A 4,028-nucleotide genomic window follows, 5' to 3' on the forward strand; every position below is an offset into this window, starting at 1 on the left:
ACATTTGTGATTTAACATTTCTCTAAAAAACTTTTACACTTTTGCTTGGTACATAATGTTGAAGGATCAGAATGCCACTAAGCAACCATCATTGGTTATTGTGTATTTTGGTGGCAATGACTCTGTTATTCCAAATAAATATGGCCTTGGTCCTCATGTGCCTCTTCAAGAATACATAGAAAATATGAGGAAGATTGCTCTCCATATACAGGTAATAAATCTTTCTTGGTTCTAATCATAATAAATAAATGATCTAGTTGGGGTGTTTTGTTAGATGCATGTAATCTCTGTTCTTTGTATTTCGAATTGATGTAACAAAACTAATCGATTTAATTGTGATCTGTTCTTTTTGCGCTATGGAGTTTATTGACTTAAATCATGTGATTATTTCAGTGCCTTTCAAAGACGACCCGCATCATATTTCTTAGTACTCCTCCCATCAATGAGGAACAAATCGTTAATAATAGGTCTGTCTTCCATAATCAATTTAAACCTTTTCGTAATTACACATTTATCTACTTATATATTGGCCAGTTTGAAAAAACAACTTAATTAAGCTATTTTAAAAAAAATAACTTAAGCAATGATTATATTAAAAGTAACTTATAAATAAGTTATTTTATATTTGAGCTTTTAGTTTTAAAAAGTTATGCGCATGACAAATTTAATACTCATAAAAAATGTATTTCACTTGATAAAAAAATCCAAATCTTAACAAATAATTTAAATTACCAAATTAACCCTCTTGACCTAACATAACTTAATTTAAATTTCCAAACTTTAACCCACCCTTTGTTCTCTTTGAATCCACCACCGCAACACCCATACCTTAGATGTCACATACGCATTGTGTGCTCAAAATGACTAGGGATGACAACGAGTTTTTATGGGAACAGAGACATACCCCCGTCCTCTGTCTCCGCTATCCAAAATCCATCTCCGTCTCCGCCGCATTCTCACGACGGATAACGGGGACCCCGTATTTGCCGAAAATCGGGGTCTCCGCAGATATCCACAGATTTTTAAAAACAAATTTAAAAACATTAAAAAAATTAAAAAATTAAAAAATAAAAGATAATTAACATTTAACATAGTCTAAACCCTAAACTCAGTATTATAATCCAATTTTTCATTTTTCCAGTAAAAAATCAAACTCCAAACCTTAAATCCAATTTCACAGCAATAAAATTTCCCAAATTCTAAATACAAATTTATCAATTAATAGAATTCAAACTCTAATCTTAAATCCAATTTATCTCTAAATCCAAATTTATCAATTAACATAATTCAAACCTAATCATAAATCTAATTTCACATTAATAGAATTCAAACCATACCAATTTCATTAATTAAAAATCAAAATATATATTAAAACGGTAGAGCAGAGGCAGACTAGAGGCAGAGGCGGAGGCGGCGAAGCTTTGAGCAAAAAGTAGTGAGCGATGGCTCTTCTCTGACGGCGATGAAGGACGGCTCTTCTTTGGACGACGACGAAGGCGGATCTCCTATGAACGGCGCCAACGAAGACAACTCTCTTCTGGACGGTGACGAAAACTGCGACGGTTCTCCTCAGGCACGCGGCGTGAAGACGGCTCTCCTGTCCTCTGGACAGCGACAAAGTCGTGATAGTTCTCTTCTCCTCAGACGCGCGGCGTGAAGACGGCTCTCCTTTCCTTTGGACGCAGAGGCATGGATGGTGATGACATATCTGAAGAAGCTCGTGATGGCAGAGGCATGGCTGGAGCAGCTTCATCTTTGTGGAGTAGAGGCGACAATGTGGGTGCAGCGGCGACACGGGTGCAGGCGACACCAACGCTGTGAGAAGCAAGCACAGAGCGACACCGGAAACTTAATAAGAGGAAGAAGGTGAGCGGCAGCAAGGGAGGAAGACAGAGGAAGAAAGACGGAGAGGGTGAGACCTGAGAGAGTGAGAGACTAAGAGTGATATGATGAGAGAGTGAGGGAGTGAGGCAAAGGCGTGAATTAGGTTTTTGTTTCCATCATAATACATATATATAAGGATATTTATCTAATTTCATCTATACGGGTATTATACGGATATGATGGGTGGATACCTCTCTCCCTGCCCCCGCCCCGTTTATTAAACGGATACCCGTCTCCCGTCTCCGCAGAGAGAAAATGACCTCCAAACCTGTTTTTCAACGGGTAAATCCCTGCGGATACCTATTCCACTAGAGAAAATTGCCATCCCTAAAAATGACACAAACGTCTGCACCTCTCTTCTATTTTTTTTTTTTTGAAATACGACTCTATAAAGACATAGAACTAACACCTACTAACTTCTTTGCATTTTATTTTCCTAATTTCTCTCCTCGTTAGAAGGGAACAAACCAAAAAAAAGTATTAGATGTGTGTTGTTGGAATTAACAAGAAAATAAATTTTTTTCAATTTCTTTCCTCTTTATAAGGGAAACGAACACAAAAAAAAGAAAAAAATGGATATATATTGTTAGAACAGTCATACTACACATCTATATAATTTTGTATCCAAGTTGGCCCAACACTAAAAAAATTCAATACCATTAAATAAAACGTGAAATATACATGCCTAACACATACGAAATCACTCTTGCCCAACGCTTCTTCTTCTCACGCTCGTTTACGCACGGAGCGTCTTTTTCTTCTTCACCTTCTTCTTCGCATTCCTCCTCCTCCTCATTCTCCTCCTTCTTTTTCGCGTTTCTTCTTTTTCACATGTTTTCTCCTTATCATCATTCTTTTGTTGTTATTGCTGCTATATTTTTTTTGTATTTTCCTTCTTCTCTCTCTAGTGAAGAAGCAGTAGAAAGTGAGGAGAAAGAGTTTTGAATTGTGTAGAAAAGAAATGAACCGAACATGTTATTATGGTGAAACAATTGTATAGTACTAAATGAATGGAACATTATCCATTATATAAATTCAAATTCGAACATCTTTCTGCATAATGAACCGAACATGTACTCATGGTGAAACAATTGTATAGTATTGAGTGAACGAAACACACCATTATATAAAATCAAATTCGAACAGCTTTCTACATAATAAACCAAAACACGTACTCATGGTGAAATAATTGTATAGTAATGAGTGAACGAAACATAATCCATTATACAAAATCAAATTCGAACAGCTTTCTGCATAATGAACCGAACGCGTACTCATGGTGAAACAATTGTATAGTATTGAGCGAACGAAACGTAATTCATTATATAAAATCAAATTCAAACAGCTCTGCCTACAATTTACGATTATCAATTCAATTCAATTCAATTCAATTCAATACACCTCCGTCCATTCAATTCATATTAGCAATTGCATTCCATTCAATTCGATTCAAAATTGAATAATCTAAACTTCGTCAGTTTGATTCGTTTCAGAAGAATAATCCAAATCGCTCTCATTCAACTGATTTGAAGTTGAGTCATTCATTGTTTCGATTAAGAAGTGCAGATCGAAGAAGAAAACGAAGAAAAATAGGAAGAAGATAAATGCAACATAACTAGATCGAAAGAAGAAAACGAGAAGATGAACGCAACCAGAGAAGAACGACGAAGGCAATGCAGATTAATAAGGAAGAACGCGAGCAGATAAGAAGAAGAAGGTTTACATTGCAGCAGAATATTTACGTTGAGCAAAGCTTTAGGTTACAGTACATTGTATGTAGCGCGTGTATGACATACGAATGAGGGAGAAGGGAAGCGCGTCTGACCAATATTACTTGGATAACCTGGATGCATTTTTTACATGAATGTAGAGTATTATTGTTGTTCGAATTAATAAGAAAATATATTCTTACACTTTAAAGGCCAAAGCACCTTTTATATACAATGAAAAATGAAAAATTAAAGTTATTAGAATAAAGACTGCTAACATGATGATCGGTTGAAAAAAATGAAAATGGGTTGAAACAAGCATTGAAGTTGCTGAAAAATAAGCAAGACAAAATACATACTGGAAGTGTGTGTTGCGATGGTGATACCCTTATGGAATTCAGCAAAAAAAATAAAAAATAAAAAATTAAGGGTTGA

At 35.5% G+C, this 4,028-nt stretch overlaps 1 protein-coding gene across 1 annotated transcript in view; it reads left to right on the forward strand.

Annotated features, from left to right (window-relative positions):
• The window catches only part of LOC107636763 (GDSL esterase/lipase CPRD49), a 9,356-nt gene that overhangs the window by 2,808 nt on the left and 2,520 nt on the right, over positions 1-4,028 (forward strand). Inside the window, exons 3-4 of the mRNA XM_016340252.2 lie at positions 60-211; positions 394-467. Coding sequence (XP_016195738.2) covers positions 60-211; positions 394-467 — 226 coding nt within the window. The remainder of the gene's footprint in view (positions 1-59; positions 212-393; positions 468-4,028) is intronic.

The sequence above is a fragment of the Arachis ipaensis genome, chromosome B04, assembly GCF_000816755.2.
Source record: "Arachis ipaensis cultivar K30076 chromosome B04, Araip1.1, whole genome shotgun sequence".
Classification (NCBI taxonomy): Eukaryota; Viridiplantae; Streptophyta; class Magnoliopsida; order Fabales; family Fabaceae; genus Arachis; species Arachis ipaensis.